The sequence below is a fragment of the Podarcis gaigeae genome, assembly GCF_964106915.1.
Source record: "Podarcis gaigeae genome assembly, chromosome: 5".
NCBI lineage: Eukaryota > Metazoa > Chordata > Lepidosauria > Squamata > Lacertidae > Podarcis > Podarcis gaigeae.
In genome coordinates this window covers 84,819,895-84,835,486 of record NC_139681.1, presented here as the reverse complement: position 1 = coordinate 84,835,486, position 15,592 = coordinate 84,819,895, and the positions used below count along the sequence as shown (strand labels likewise).

General features: G+C 45.6%; 1 protein-coding gene across 8 annotated transcripts in view; it reads right to left on the bottom strand.

Moving 5' to 3' along the window:
• The window catches only part of LOC310844723 (uncharacterized protein), a 226,560-nt gene extending 212,388 nt beyond the window's left edge, over positions 1–14,172 (bottom strand). For all 8 annotated transcript variants that reach the window (XR_014564272.1, XM_083739122.1, XM_083739127.1 and 5 more), the window contains exon 1: positions 13,766–14,172. Coding sequence is in view for 7 of the 8 variants with exons in the window: in XM_083739122.1 (XP_083595248.1) it covers positions 13,766–13,851 (86 nt within the window). In the remaining variant the exon portion in view is untranslated. The remainder of the gene's footprint in view (positions 1–13,765) is intronic.
• Between the last annotated feature and the right edge of the window lie 1,420 nt (positions 14,173–15,592).

Sequence of the window (15,592 nt, the reverse complement as noted above, 5' to 3'; positions counted from 1 at the left end):
CACCCTTTATCAGCCTTAAGTTTCTCCATCTGCAGTATGGGGAATAATAATGTTCTTATTTTACAGGGATGTAGACCAGGCATATGAACCACTCTGAACACTTACCACAGAGATTTTCAAGCTGTTTCAAAATACTTTTAAATAAAATAACACACACACAAAAGGCTAAGTACCAGGAACTGAACCTGGGATTCTCTGCATGCAAAGTATGTGCTCTGTTCTTGTGCTATGCCCCTTCCACAGTGGTAGTAGGGAGGAAAGCTGAACGGTCTCGCTGGAGAGAAGGCACTCCCCCCCCCCACGCACACATCATCAACACTTTGGAGTTCTCTGTTATTCTTGCAGCTTCAACTGCAAATTGAATCCAAGGGGAGTTGGAAGTTCAAACGCCTCAGCTCTTCCACATATTTCTATAGTGTCCAGAATAGAGCTTCTGCATCTCCCCACTCTGGAGATGCCAAAGGTCCCAATGGGCTCCATTAACGTTTGTGTCAACAAAATGAGGAACAGAACCCATTGCACTGCAAAAACTGTATGTGAGAGGTATGTTCTCATGGGCTCCCAAACACAGTCAATAAGAACTTAAGGGCTCCCACTGGGACAACTGTTGCCCCTTCCAATGGGGCCTGCTTCAAACTTAGATCAGGGGTGGGGAATCAGATGTTGGATTAATGTTTCCATCATTCCTGCCATTGCTCATGCTGACTGGGGTTAATGAGAGATTCCAGCATCATCTTGGGGACTCCTGGTTCCCCATCCCTGCTTTAGACTATATACTGCAGAGCAGTAATTTCCAAGCTGTATTCTGAAGAAACCTGGTATGTATTTAAGCAAAGTTTGGATGACCACCTGTCTTGAATGCATCTGGATTGCATGGGGACTAGATTGCCCTTGGTGTCCCTTCCAAATGTACGGTTCTATGATTCCTTGAAAGCCTGACAAGCAAAAGGAGAAAAATCATTTCTTCCTTCATTGATTTTTAATTTCAAGTAATGTAACATGTCCATACAAGGAAAACATAGCTTAGTAGTTGTACAGAAAAGAAAAATAGCATCTGACAGTTGTAGTTTTAGACGTTCCAGGAAAGGCAATCTCTCCAAAAGCGTCTCTCCATAAGGTTCCATGAGTCAATGGAGGGTGAAAACCATGTTCGATTGTCTTACCAAAGTCAATAAAAGGACATCATGTCCTATAGAAGGTGTGAGTCTCCCCCCACTCCAATCAATATTCCTTTTGTAATGATTAATTTGTCCATAAGCACGATGTCGCATACTTGTGAAATCCAGGCTTCAAAAAGATTTGTGTTTAAAGTTTTCCCATGTTTTGCAATAATTAACCTAGCTGCAGTTAATGGAGGTTGGGCTCTTTATTGGTGATGTTCTTAAGTAAAATGAGGCAATAGGGCTAATTTTGGGCCTGGTTGGAGCAATAGTGCCATCCTTTGAATAATTGTTTGCAAAACCTTTTCCCAAAAGGGAGTAAGTTTTGGGCAAAACCACCACACATAGAGAGCCAAGTAAAATGAGTTCCCACCAACAAATTATGATTAATTCTATATATCCTGGCTGGGCACATGTACCTGCGTTGTGCTATCTTTAAAACATTTTCTTGAGTTTCTTGGAGGGATCCAAATGATAGCTGATTCCAAATTTGTTCCCACAGTTGTTCCTCTAGTCTCCAAAACCTTTCCCCCTTTTCAGTCTTAATTTTATCTAATTGTGTGAGGATTTTATCTAGTTGGGGGATGTTTCCCTTTCCCAGTGGGTTGGTTGAGTAGTTGCTCAAAACTAATTCAGCTGCATAATGCTGGAGTCCTTATATTTGGTTGGTTTAGAAAACGCATAATCTGGTGTATCTCTAGCCAACCACATGGTTTATCTCCCAACTTAAAATTTATTTCTGGAGCTGTAAGGGGTTTTTGATCAGCGTAGAAGCTTCTGAGTTTATATAATCCCACTGTTTCCCACCTGGCAAATGAGCCTGATTTGGCTGCTGTGCAGAAGGAAGTGTGCTGTGTTATTGAGAGAGAGAAATTATTTCTAAGATACAGTTTTGCCCAATGGTTTCCTGCAAAGTGCAAACACAGAGTATGGTTTGATGTATTCTGGGCTCCAATGCAGGCAACAATGAACCCAATCCTCTGCAATGCCAGCCATGAAAGGGCTTCTCAGAAGAAGGGTCTATTTGCTAAGTACTAGGCACTTACCGTATTTTTCGCTCTATAACACGCACTCGACCATAACACGCACGTAGTTTTTAGAGGAGGAAAATCTGTAGGCATGCCACCCGTAGGCATTTCCTCCATAACACGCACAGACATTTCCCCTTACGTTTTAGGAGGAAAAAAGTGAGTGTTATGGTGCAAAAAATACGCTATATATAGTGCTTTAGGAAGTTTGCACTTCCCATAAAAGCAGCACTGTAGCCCTTCCTAACCAAAATTACAAACTTGATTATCCTTGTATTACAGGTGGCAGGTGGGGACAGGACAGGGCTGATGTGGTGGGGCTTGTCTAAGTTCTCCTAATAAGGATGGCAAAGAAGCAGTCAACCAGAAACTCAGTCCTTTAACCACTAGACTAGGACAGCTATCCAGAAACATGTTCCCTAAAAAGGAAGGGAGTCTGGAAACTGGAGGCTAATCATCAATATGCCATCTAGTCACCATTTCCCCCAACCAGAATCCAGAAACATGAATCGAGTGGATTTAAAAAGCAGGAAGATGAATGCCCTCGGGTGACATGCCTGCTCAAATATAACCAGTATAGGATGAGAAGTTTAGGTTGTGCTATGAATTTGCATTAACTGAAAAATGATCAAACTGTTTAGTGGGCAGCTGCTCAGTAGGTGCTAAACACACTATAGTAAGCGTCTAAATTCAGCAGAAGAGTCTTTTCACGCCCCCACTAAATGGAAGGTGTCCCAGCTTGTATCAGGTCAACTGAAGCGTCTGCTGTCTGAACACTATTGATCCCTGTGAAGTCAAGATACACTTGATTTGCCACATTACAGCAACCCCACCACCCGCAAGCAGTGAGACGTTCCAGGGGCAACGCTATAGGGTTTTATTTTCTTGGATGAGGAAGCACAGGTCTGAATATTTAAGATGTCTTTGTAATATATCTGTTACAAAATAAGCAAGCACTGTGTGAGTGGAAGTAAGCTCATTCTTCAAAGCTGGCAGAAAACGCATCATTATTGTACAAAGTTCACAGAGTCTCCGCAACCCAAAATATATATTTATTTTTTTACAGCCAGCTAATAGCTCTCTCGGGGACGCAGGTGGCGCTGTGGGTTAAAAGCCTCAGCGCCTAGGACTTGCCGATCGAAAGGTCGGCGGTTCGAATCCCTGCGGCGGGGTGCGCTCCCGCTGCTCGGTCCCAGCGCCTGCCAACCTAGCAGTTCGAAAGCACCTCCGGGTGCAAGTAGATAAATAGGGACCGCGTACCAGCGGGAAGGTAAACGGCGTTTCCGTGTGCGGCTCTGGCTCGCCAGATGCAGCTTTGTCACGCTGGCCACGTGACCCGGAAGTGTCTCCGGACAGCGCTGGCCCCTGGCCTCTTAAGTGAGATGGGCGCACAACCCCAGAGTCTGTCAAGACTGGCCCGTACGGGCAGGGGTACCTTTACCTTTACCTTTAATAGCTCTCTCTCTCCCCCTCTCTCCTTCAGTTCTTACAATGAACTGGTTCCTCTGCTTCTCCCCCCAGCTCTAACATGACATCCCTGCCCCCGCCAAAAGCAGGGGAATAGAGATTCCCAGCCGTTAAGGACAGAGAAGGGGAGGAAATGGTAGGGCAGGATCTAATGGTAGATCTCAGGGTGATTTGCAGTAGATCAGAAAGGGTTTCTGACTCCCAATTGTTTAACTATTAGGCTCCTTTGAGAGGAAGGGCAGGATATAAATGTAATATAAAACAACAACAGCGCCAGGAGCTTAGAAGGATGTGTCAATTTCAGTTCTCTCATTGCCTCATTTTTAAAGCTTAAATTCAGTTCTCCACATTTCTGCAGCAAGCTGCAAACAGGAACACTGCAAAATCCTCACAAAAATTCACCAGCATTTTAGAGTGAATTTCTCCTAACAAACACATTTTTTTTTGTATACGGTTTTGATGTACATTTTTGCAAAAGATTTCCCCAATACAGTTTGGTATGTTGTACTCACTAATATAATCATACTTATGCACACTTGTCCCTAATATATGCATTGGTTGGAGAACTGCATCAAAATAAATAAATCAGTGTGGATTTCGAGGCATGGCTGTCTTTTGGTTCTCAATTTGTGACGACTTCCATGTGTGAAACAGCCAAAGGTCACTGGCAGAACACTTTCCCAATGCTTCGGTTGTTACTGTACGTTGTTTGAGGATCATACTGGCAGATAACCAGCCTATAACATGGGGCATCTTTTGGTGTGCCATTGGTACATTTAGCTCTATGCTGACTGGCAGCAGCTGTCCAGTATTTCAGACAGGACACACTCCTGGCTTACATGGAGGAGCTGAGGATTGAACCGGGGACCTTCTGAATGCAAAGCCTCTGCTCTACCCCTGATCTACGACCTTTCCCCAACAGGGTTAAGTAACCTCCATTTCAGTGGATGACATTCACACATTCACTGACAAGCCATCATGTGACATAAGCACATGTGCAAATGGATCTAAAATTTGGGAGCACAATTTCACAAATCAAGGTTAATACAGTGGTACCTCGGGTTAAGTACTTAATTCGTTCCGGAGGTCCGTTCTTAACCTGAAACTGTTCTTAACCTGAAGCACCACTTTAGCTAATGGGGCCTCCTGCTGATGCCGCACCGCCAGCCCACGATTTTTGTTAGCGGAGTCTGTAACCTAAAGCGTATGTAACCCGAGGTACCACTGTAATCTGCAATTCCTACAAGCTAGATTTCTGACGTTTTGCAATAATTCAGGGCACTCTGAATTCAGTGTTGCGTTCTTCCAGTCGTTCCATTTGTACAAGGATTTCAGCTTCCTGGATGAAATGACCCCATCTCTCTTCCCCTTGCGTGCTATTCTATGGGGTTCTCCTGACACAAACACCCCAAGCCAGTATCAGGGGCCAGAGTGGGGAGGAGACTGCAGAAAGCTCCTTGTGCAAGTGGAAGCGAAGTCTGATGCAACCGAATTTTAGATGTTGACCGCCACTGTGCATCAACATGTGCTAATATGCTCTGTACTGTACATCATGTTGTCATCTATCTTTTCCTCTTTCTTGGATGGGTACATATGATCATTTTACAACAGGCCAACGCTAAAGGTGCAGTAAAATCATCCTTGGTGCTTGGTAGAAGGACACAGTGAGTTAACCTAGGCTGGGGTGCATCCTGGGAAAGCATATTCATCTGTGCCCAAAGGTTCTCTTCCCCGATCGAAGCATCATTTTCACCAGCTTCTTAAATCTCAAACTGTCCCTAGGAATCAGAAAGCTTCTGGAATCTCAATTGTTCTTTCAGGCCGATCTGTTCTCATCTGTACAATTTTCCCGCAATTGATTGCGGAGACTTATCTCTGGCAAGAGCAAACAAAACACAAAAACCCCTAACAATGACTATGTATATATATTAACACATGCTATAATCTCCAGTAAAAGAAATAAATGAAGATGTAGCAGGCTTTAAGTTTGTCTATACATACCAAGGAGATTAATTTCGACCTCGCTGGTGAAAATGTTTTAGAAGCATGCATTTAAAAGCTTGCTGCATAATTGCCACTTCTATAAAACCACAATTGTCAGTCTCCATATATATGGCAAACCAAATGTTACCATACTCGCCTATAGATGCTCAGAAATGTGGAGAAGCAGAAGACAGATGTGGATTTACTGCAGGGGAAACCCTGTGACTCTCAATAGCTCAGTCGGCACAGCATGAGACTCTTAATCTCAGGGTTGTGGTTTGAGCCCCATGTTGGGAAAAGATTCCTGCATTGCAGAGGCTTGGACTATATGACCATTGTGATCCCTCCCAATTCTACGATTATTGAATTCCAACTCTCATCAATGCTGGCCATCAGCTGGTCCTCCATCTGGGAGGACCAAAGATTTCCCCTTTCTGGTTTACTGACTGCTGTACTTCCTTACACATGGTAACAAAGGCCTAGAAACAGGCCTGACATAAGACAGATGGCTGCTAGGCATAATAATAAAATTTTATTTATATACTGCCCTCCCCAGCCAAAGCAGGGCTCAGAGCATCTAACAACAATAAAAGTAACACAGTTTACATAAAATCAATTAATTGAAATGCATTCTAAAATCAATTCAAAATCAAATTAATGGCAACCATTGGGCTAGAGTTCTGTGAGGATTACCGAAGGAGGGGGTCAGACTGTGCCTTGGCCAAAGGCCTGGTGGAACAGATGTCAAGTGTTGCAGGGCCCCAGTCTCTTGTGACAGTGTTCCACCAGATCGGGGCCACAGCTGAAAAAGCCCTGTCTCTGGTTGAGGCCAGCCTAACCTCCCTGTGGCCCGGGATCTCCAAGATGTTTTTATTTGAAGAGAGTAAGGTCCTCCATGGGACATACCAGGAGAGGCGGTCCCGTAGGTCCTAGGCCATATAGGGTTTTAAAGGTTAAAACCAGCACCTTGAACCTGACCCTGTACTCCACCAGGAGCCAGCGCAGCTGGTATAGCATGGGGTGAATGTGATCCCGCAGCAAGGACCCCGTAAGGAGTCTTGCTGCAGCATTCTGCACCCGCTGGAGTTTCTGGGTCAGTCTCAAGGGCAGCCCCACGTAGAGTGAGCATAATGGCAATCTAGTACCTCCAGCATTGGAGGCACCATACCTCTCTACCAATCACTGAGGAACAGCAGCAAAGGGTTACTGTTGAACTGAATTTTTTAATTAAGTTGAATTTATATACTGCCAAAGGAGCCAAGGACTATAGGACTCATGCCCTGCCTGTAGGCTGCCAATAGGCATTTGGTTGGTCACTGCGGGTAACACGATGCAGGACTACATAGGCTTTTGTCTGACTCGGGACAGCTCTTAGGTATTCACAGCTATCCGATTCCACTCAAAATATTCTTTGGCCATGAAACTATACTATGTAAACTACATCAATAGCGTTCGAAATTCAGAGATATAATCTAGGTGCCAAATGGCTCCTCAAACCAGAGTTACAGTTATGAAAGCGGAATATCTAGTTGCCATTTTGGGGCCAGGTGGCTCAAAAGTCATATTTTTATACAACTTTTTGGTTCCTGAAAATTCATTCTGATTGTGCAGACAAAATATAATGGATAGAAATCCATAGGATGTGGTGCTATTCTGTGAAAACAGTCGCGATCCAAGGATCCCCAGTCATGCACCTCGAAATGGTGAAGAAATTGGCGTCATCCTGGCGCCCAGGCATCTTCACTTGAACACTGATCAATCAATGTATTTAACCAGCACATAGTTCAATGTTATATATGCCACCACCTACCTTCAATGGCTCTATGCATTAATGCAAGATAAATTTGGCTGTGTGCATATAAACAATGAACAGGGGATGCAATTAGATTTCAGAACAGTGAAGTCTACCAGAAAAATAAATAAATCACTCTAAGGTTACCATACTTAAGCAAAGCCTATATAGGAAGCAGAGAGAAGATTAGACTACTGAACAGAGCTGATGCACTCTTTTTATTTGAAAATACGAAAACCAGTATCTTACATGCAGCATTTGTGAGAGCCTTGGACTAACTCAAATGAATGCACTCGCTGACGTCAGTTGACGGGATCATCTATCTAATGTGTTCCAGGAAACCCTGGAGTTCCTCCAAAGTTCATCAGGGATTCTTCAATCCCTTTTCCTTGGTAGAAATATTTTCTTCGTCTGGAGCGCTCTCTCTCTCTCTCTCTCTATATATATATATACATAGTCGTACCTTGGAAGTCAAATGGAATTCGTTCCAGAAGCTTCTGCAGCCAATCGGAAGCCACGTTGGACATTCGAGTTCCAAAAAACATTCGCAAACCAGAACACTCACTGCCGGGTTTGCTATGTTTGGGAGCCAAAATGTTTGACTTGCAAGGTGTTCGGGACAACCGTATACAGATAATTTTTTTAACACATTGTTGCCCCCTCCATGTGTCTTAGAAGTTAGGCTGTTGCCTATTACTGTTTGCATGGCAATAAATTAATCCTGACATTAATTGTGTGAATGCAATCAACATGCACTTTTTCTAAACTTAATGTAGCAATGGGAAGTGGGGAGCATTTAAGCCAGGTGTGGCTATCCTGCAGCCTTCCAGTTGGTGAACTGAAGCTCCCATTTGCACCTTCTTACTGAGACTTTGGCTGTGTGCATATAAAACAACAGGATGCGGGTGGCACTGTGGTCTAAACCACAGAACCTAGGGCTTGCCGATCAGAAGGCTGGCAGTTCGAATCCCCACGACAGGGTGAGCTCCCGTTGCTTGGTCCCTGCTTCTGCCAACCTAGCAGTTCGAAAGCATGCCAGAAAGTGCAAGTAGATAAATAGGTACCACTCTGGAGGGAAGGTAAACAGAGTTTCCGTGCGCTGCTCTGGTTCTCCAGAAGCGGCTTGGTCATGCTGGCCACATGACCCAGAAGCTGTACGCCAGCTCCCTCGGCCTATAAAGCGAGATGAGCGCCGCAACCCCAGAGTCGTCCGCGACTGGATCCAACGGTCAGGGGTCCCTTTACCCTTTTTCTTTTACTGAGACTTACAAAGCACCCTAGCCCTAGCCCTTCATAATAGCAACCCTGATAAATGTGTGACCGTCTTAATATTCCAGGCCACTTTTGCTCCAAAGCACGCCACCTCTTTAGATAGTTGCAATAAGGTTAATGTAGCAAGTAACGCGGGAAGCAACTCCCACTATTTACCTCAGATTGTGTCATAAAATCTTTAAAATCGTTAAAATACAAAGCCGTCACCTCTCAGCATCTTTATCGTAGAAAAACATCGCATCCAGGTTTGCCTCCCAGAGGACATGACTAGGAGAGGGGTGGGAAACCATTTTACAGCCTGAGGGCCTCTCACCCTTTTGGGCAAACATCCAGGGGCCGCATTCCAGTGGTAGGTGGGTCCAGAGGCAAAAGTGGGAAGAGCAACAAATGGAGATTTTGACCTTCAAACAAAAGGCTGGTGTCTCCTCAGGCCAAATACAACCTCTCTGCCCTTCCCCAGGCAAAAAATGAGACCCTATCTGAGTTCAAGGACCCACTGCAGCCAGGCAAAACCACTCAGTGCTGGTACAAAGCAGGCACGCTGAGGGGCTGTGGCTGTGGAGAGTCCCATGGGCAACACAGAGAGAGGCTTGAGGGCTGCATTTGCCCCCAGGCCAGAGGTTTCCCTGCCCTCACACTAGGAAGTGATAGCCCCGGCCTTTAATATTAGGAGAAAGGTGAAAACTAAAAGATATGTTACCACACTAATTTCATATGTTCTCACTCAGGAGTGGTACTCTCCAAAAAGATTTTAGTTATCTCAGAAGAAAACAACCCTGAAGTTCAGTGTGCAAGTGCATGCTAACGGCAATTATCACTCAATAATCAGAATACGAAACTGGTAGCAACAGTAACCACATGGGCCATCAATCTTTCTAAAGCGCCTCACATAAATACCCTAAAACAGGCTTCCTCAACCTCGGTCCTCCAGATGTTTTGAGACTACAATTCCCAGAATCCCTGACCACTGGTGCTGCTAGCTAGGGATCATGGGAGTTGTAGGACAAAAACATCTGGAGGGCCGAGGTTGAGGAAGCCTGCCCAAAAACAATCTCCCCTGGCTTTTTCGCCTCTGTGACCCATCTTTGACCCCAGCACCATGCACAGGAACCACTTTAAGTTGTTTATTGTTTACTATGCCCATTTTTCTCCTCTCCCCCTTGGTTCTCAAACTTAATCCGTTCCGGAAGTCTGTTCCAAAACCAAAGCGTTCCAAAACCAAGGCACACTTCCCCATAGAAAGTAATGCAAAATAAATTAATCCGTTGCAGACTTTTAAAAACAACCCCTAAAACAGCAATTTAACATGAATTTTACTATCAAACAAGACCACTGATCCATAAAATGAAAGCAATAAACAATGTACTGCAGTCACACAATCAAATCAATCAGTAGCCGAACTGGGTTCCACACAGTCACAAAAACAAAACAAAAAAGCCGCAAAAATGAAAACACAAACTAAATAGCAAAAGCAGACCTCAGCGTAACACTCAAAATGAAAGTGTGGTGCTCAGAACAGAAGCATGGCACTCAAAATGGAGCACATTCGGCTTCTGAAAAAAGTTCGCAAACCAGAACACTTACTTCCAGGTTTGCAGTGTTTGCGTTCCAAGTTGTTTGAGTACAAAGGCGTTTGAGAACCAAGGTACCACTGTACACTTTCCCTCCCTTTGCGCTCCATGTGTCTCTGCTGTTGTCCCTCCTTTCCCTACTCTTAAGAAAATGAAAGTTACCAGAAAAAAAAACATTAAAAATGGGACATAGCCCTGGTGAGAGCCATGTTAGGTTTGTCTGTGACCTAATTATGAGTCCTGACTTATTAATAGAAGACCTGTACCCAAATTTACTTTCAAAGATGGATAAGGTTCACAGGTGAGGACTATGCTATCTCATGTAAATAATAATAATAATAATAATAATAATAATAATAATAATACAAAAAGCCAATATACATTTCCCAATGGAAAGCTGTAGACATTGGTCACAGGGGGAAAAGGAAATTAAAAAATGACCCAGTCCCAAAATAGGAGCACCATCGTGGGGTGCTAAAGATGCAGTGGCAATCTATGACTCCTAATATCAACAAAAGCAGTTTGAAACTGTGAACCTGCCCTTTCTACTCCCCAGAATAATTCTGCCTAAAGATGGTTGCAAGAGGTACAGACAGCAGCCTGCTCCCTCTTCCCTTCTCCCCCCCCCCCCGCCGCCCTCACCACAAAGTTACACATCTCCCTAATCGTTTCTCTGTTCAATAACCTCCGGAGACCTGAAGTCTGCAGCTATTGCACAAAGCAGCTGTCAAGAAAAGAAATCCAATTAAACTTTTTGCCATGGGGCTGACCCCGATTGTAGGCTGCAGTATAGACCAGACAGTGTCACTCAAGCATTAGGTAACACACAAGAACAGGCAAGGCACTTCACACAGCAGGCACAATGCCACACTCTTTGACTCCAGTTAATTAATGCAGCATAATTACAGCCCTCCTGATTCTAACCTCTTGTCACAACGGCCAATTCAAATCACCACTGCATATATGAAGCATATACTGAAATTATCATTAAGAGCAATTCGATCATTTTATTACAGAAGATGAAATGTGTCCTGTCTCCAAAGCCAGAAGATCAGGGACATGCTATGGGTTTGTGCACACTGATGATGAGTTACCTCTTCCCTTTCTATGGTTTTCTTCAAGCAGTTTTGTTGGTATCGGCACTGACCATGGTTTGAAGAGGGTTTGCCTCAAAACAATGATTAATGTCACTGGGAAGCTGCAATTAAAGTAAGGTATGGGGAGGAAGAAATTCGTGCAGAAACGGGGAGGAGTGAAGGGATGCAAACCCCTGCAACCCTAAACCGTGGTTTGGCGATCTGGACAGCCGTGTCAGCACAGAACCTTAGACTCTGTGACTATAAGGATAGCAATAAAGGCATACTGTTGGATAACTAAGCCATGATGGCATGCCATGTATGTGTCCTGCCCAAAGGATGTAGCATTTAGAATACTCTTGGTCTGTCTGGAATAAAATTAAAGTCGCTACATATCACTTGAAAGCAAAAACAAGCAAAAGCAGATTGCATAAATGTTGCAACTGTAAACACATTTGATAGAAGCTTCCTCCCCTAGCTTCCTTCCTACATACACCATCACTCAAGAAACCCAATGCAGGAATCTGCCTTTTAGAAAGAGGGAGTATTGGTCCATGTAGCTTAGTAGAGCAGTGGCTCTCCAAGGTTTCAGGTAGGAGGAATTTCCAGCTTTACCTGGAGATTCCAAGGACTGAACCTGGGACTTCTGCATGAAAAGCAGATGCTCTACCACTGAGCTATGGCTGTTTCCAAAAGGTCTAACGAAAGAATTCGCTTTGTTTTTGGTGCGTGCTCACAGCAAACACCAAAAACAAATCACATGGAAGGAGTGCACAATGTGAATCTCTGTTACACATGCAAAGAGCTAGAAGCCACAACTCATCAGGGTTTTCCACCACACCTCCACACGGAAATGCTTATACAGTATGCTTTTCTCAGCCACGACCAAAGGATAAGTGGCCACACTCTTGTCAGCACAGACACAAAATGCATGTAGACATTTTGTCAATGCACAAAGCAGCTGTGAATTCCACAGAAGCCAACAAGAGTCCACGAAGTGAGGGCATTTAGAACTGAAGTGAGATACCGCCTTAAGTACTTTGGGAGGAATTCAGTGTCATGCTAAGGCGACTGCTCCATCGGTGCAAGCATTCCTGCTTGCCGGACAATCTGCTGTCTCCCCTCTACACAAACCTGCTATTCCAGGGTTTCTACTGACTCTCCCAAGCAGATCTGGAGATAATGGAGAGCAGGGGGAGGCAGTGGAATCATGCAGGGGGAGGAAAGGGGCTCAAGTCCCATTGCACTAGTTTCTGCTAGCACAACAACTTACTTGAATCTGGTCCTTTGTCTGAAAAATGCTTACTGACTAAAGGGAGTAAAACTTCCCTTGCTCCCAAAGAGCAAGGATGCCTTAATTTACTAAAGCAGAATGCCGCAGATAAACTTGCACATGGTTAGTCTACTAAATCCTGAAAAATCACCTCCCCTCAATGCTTACCTTCCTGTCTTGCATTCAGGAAGACCCTGGTTCAATTCCCGACATCTGCCACACCATAAACTTAAAGCGCATCCAACACACATTTGAAGTACATGACTTCTCCCAAAGAATCCTGGGAACTGTAGCTTCCCCTGGAAAAACTGCAGTTCCCAGCACCATTAACAAACTACAGTTTGTAATGCATGTGCTTTAAATGTGTAGCTGGATGGGCTTTGAATGTATGGGGTGGCTCTGCTCAAGAACTCTGCCTGTGATGTTGGACAGCCATTGCCCATCAGACGTGACAATATCAGGAATAGAATGGATGGACAAACTTGGCAGGAAGCAGATTCCTATAGGGACGGTTTCACTTTAGCAACAGCACCCTTTTATTAGCCTTCCTCATTCACAGGAACCTCCTGCCTTGTACTGAGACAGACCTCCATCTAGCTCAATATGGTCTACACGGGTGAACAGCAGCTCTCACGGGTTTCAGGCAGCCCTACCTGGAGACACTGGGGATTGAACCTGAAAACTTCTGCATGCACAACAGATGCTCTCCCAATAAAACTGCTAATACATTTGCAAGGCTAAGCAGGGACTGGTGTGCTTTTGAATTGGATGGGGGGGGGAGGGTCCTATGTTGAGATTCCGGCAATGCAGGGGGTTGGACTAGATGACCCTTGCGGTCCCTTGCAACTCTACAATTCTGTGATTAAATAAAGAGGCTGCAATCCTAGCAATGCCTAAATTTAGGACTAAGCGCAGCTGAATTAAGATGAGCATACGGCCAGGTAAATGGGGTTAGGATAGCAGCTTTAGAGAGGGGGGGGGGGAACAAAACGGGAATTCCAAGACATTCCACCCTTTGTGCGGGGATCAAAGCGACCCGCCCCCGCTCCGTTTCCCTCCCCGCACAGAACAAGATGCAAAAGGACTCTGAGCAACCAGCTCCCCCTTCTAAGGAAAAAAAAAAGACCCGTCCGCTCCACTCACATGCCCTGCTGAAGTTGCAGCGGCGCGCTGGGCGAGACCACCAGGCTGCCAAGGATGCACACGAGCCACGCTGCGCTCGGGGTCATCTCGGCGGGGCTCCGAGGTCGAAAGCCGCCGGCTGTAGGTCTTCAGCTGCCCGTCCCGGGCTGGCGCTGCTGCAGAAGAGCAGCGAGCTGCGGGAAAGTTGGCATCGGGGAACTTCAGAGGGGACGGTCGCTGCGCGTTCGGATTAAGAGGGATTAAGGAGGCTTAACAAAAAATAATTAAAAAAAAAAAAATCGGGAAGCGCTGCTGCACCGGCGGCGTACGGGGGAAGCAACCGATGAGGGCAATTTCCCTCCAGCTTTCTGCGTCTCTCCTCGCCGCGCTGCTCGCCAGCCCCGCGCAAGCAACAGGCTCCGCTGAAGCTCCACCTCCCAGGCGCAGCTTGCAGCCCTCCAAATCATTTAAAGCCTCCGCCGAGCCAATCACGCCTTTGCAAGTTCCTAGCCCCGCCCACAATTTGGGTCGGGGGTGGGAGGCGCGCTCTGCTGGGATTCCTAGGGGGAAAAAAGAAAAACCCGTCAACGGGGATGGACTATCTGAATTTACAGCCCCACGTGGGGGAGTCAGGCTCATTTGCTTCCTCTTCGCAGTCGATCAAGTCGTGTCTAACTTTGCACTGGCTGCGTAGAATCAATACGGCGCTTCGGTCGCTTCACCGCCAATAAATTCCTTCCGAATTCTGCGTCCAGAAATGCTAGATTCTGCAACTGGAATTGTGTAACTGTAGTACTGTACACATATTTACTGTTTCTGGCTGTGAAATGGGGAGGGGGGGGAATAACTTCAACCTGCCTAGATGATGATGATGATGATGATGATGATGATGATGATAATTTATTATTTATACCCCGCCCATCTGGCTGGGTTTCCCCAGCCACTCTGGGCAGCTTCCAACAAAACACTAAAATACAATAACCTATTAAACATTAAAAGCTTCCCTAAACAGGGCTGCCTTCAGATGTCTTCTAATAGTTTGGTAGTTATTTTTCTCTTTGACATCTCGTGGGAGGGCGTTCCACAGGGCGGGTGCCACTACCGAGAAGGCCCTCTGCATGGTTCCCGTAACTTGGCTTCTCGCAGTGAGGCAACCACCAGAAGGCCCTCAGCGCTGGTCCTCAGTGTCCGGGCAGAATGATGGAGGTGGAGACGCTCCTTCAGGTATACTGGACCGAGGCCGTTTAGGGCTTTAAAGATCAGCACCAACACTTTGAATTGTGTTTGGAAATGTACAGGGAGCCAGTGTAGGTCTTTCAAGACAGGTGTTATGTGGTCTCGGCGGCCGCTCCCAGTCACCAGTCTAGCTGCCCCCTTCTGGATTAGTTGTAGTTTCTGGGTCACCTTCAAAGGTAGCCCCACATAGAGCGCATTGCAGTAGTCCAAGTGGGAGATAACTAGAGCATGCACCACAGGCAAGACAGTCCACAGGCAGGTAGGGTCTCAGCCTGCGTACCAGATGGAGCTGATAAACAGCTGCCCTGGACACAGAATTGACCTGCACCTCCATGGACAGCTGTGAGTCCAGAATGACTCTCAATAAATAAACAGATAAACAGACTTGGAAGAGGAATTTATAAAGGTTATGTCATCAGTCTCAGGAAAACTGCACATTCTCTATTGTTTTGGGGTGCAACTTCAGCCAGCCAGCCAGACCCTGTTCTCTAGCAGTAGCAGTCCATGCATGAAGACCAATCAAGCTGTTTTCCAGCTTGGCAAGGCCATACCCTGCTCAAACAGAGATTCTGCTAGTATGGGCACAGGTGGGGAAATAACCCCACTGAGCTC